Below are 516 nucleotides of genomic sequence, written 5' to 3'. Positions count from 1 at the left end.
GCTGTGGATGGAGACGAAAGCCTTGATGTTCCCGTGGTTCTTCACAAAGTCCACGATGGACTTCACCTCGGGCTCCGAGTTGGCGTAGGGTCCGTGATACGTGTCCGAGCAGGGGCTTGCACTGGCTCCGGACCCTGCGGAGAAGAGGAAACACAGTGTGGGTCTTTGGTGGCAGCTGGGTGGCTCAGAAAGTCACAAGGGCAAAGGGCCTTTTCAATTTCCAAGCCCAAGAGCTTGTCCCACCCTTCAGCTACTCAGTGGCCAGCGAGGAATGCTCTTGGGGCTCCTCGTAGTTGTTTGCGTGATGGCTTTCATCTGTGATCCCCACCATGCGGGGACATCACAGCCCTGGTGGAGCCCGTCTCTGCCACGGAGAGCAAATCCCCTCCCTTCCCCGAGGCATGTCAGTGGATCTTTCTGAGCCAGAAACGGCCTTGGAGCCTACACCTGGAGAGTGGGAGAACTCTGACCTCCAAAACCTGCGTCCCAGTTGCGGTTGGGGTCCACGCCGACGCA

The 516-nt window shown here is 58.5% G+C and overlaps 1 protein-coding gene across 1 annotated transcript in view; it reads right to left on the bottom strand.

Moving 5' to 3' along the window:
* The window catches only part of LOC104276435 (carboxypeptidase A1-like), a gene marked incomplete at its 5' end in the record, with an annotated part of 3,073 nt that overhangs the window by 730 nt on the left and 1,827 nt on the right, over window positions 1–516 (bottom strand). The window contains 2 exons of the mRNA XM_009872744.1: window positions 1–134; window positions 471–516. The exon at window positions 1–134 is cut by the window's left edge and continues 4 nt beyond it; the exon at window positions 471–516 is cut by the window's right edge and continues 10 nt beyond it. Of these exons, the coding sequence (XP_009871046.1) occupies window positions 1–134; window positions 471–516 (180 nt within the window). The remainder of the gene's footprint in view (window positions 135–470) is intronic.

This window comes from Apaloderma vittatum, unplaced genomic scaffold, assembly GCF_000703405.1.
Source record: "Apaloderma vittatum isolate BGI_N311 unplaced genomic scaffold, ASM70340v1 scaffold28917, whole genome shotgun sequence".
Classification (NCBI taxonomy): Eukaryota; Metazoa; Chordata; class Aves; order Trogoniformes; family Trogonidae; genus Apaloderma; species Apaloderma vittatum.
The sequence above is the reverse complement of the archived record's forward strand: the minus strand, read 5'-3'. Positions and strand labels throughout refer to the sequence as shown.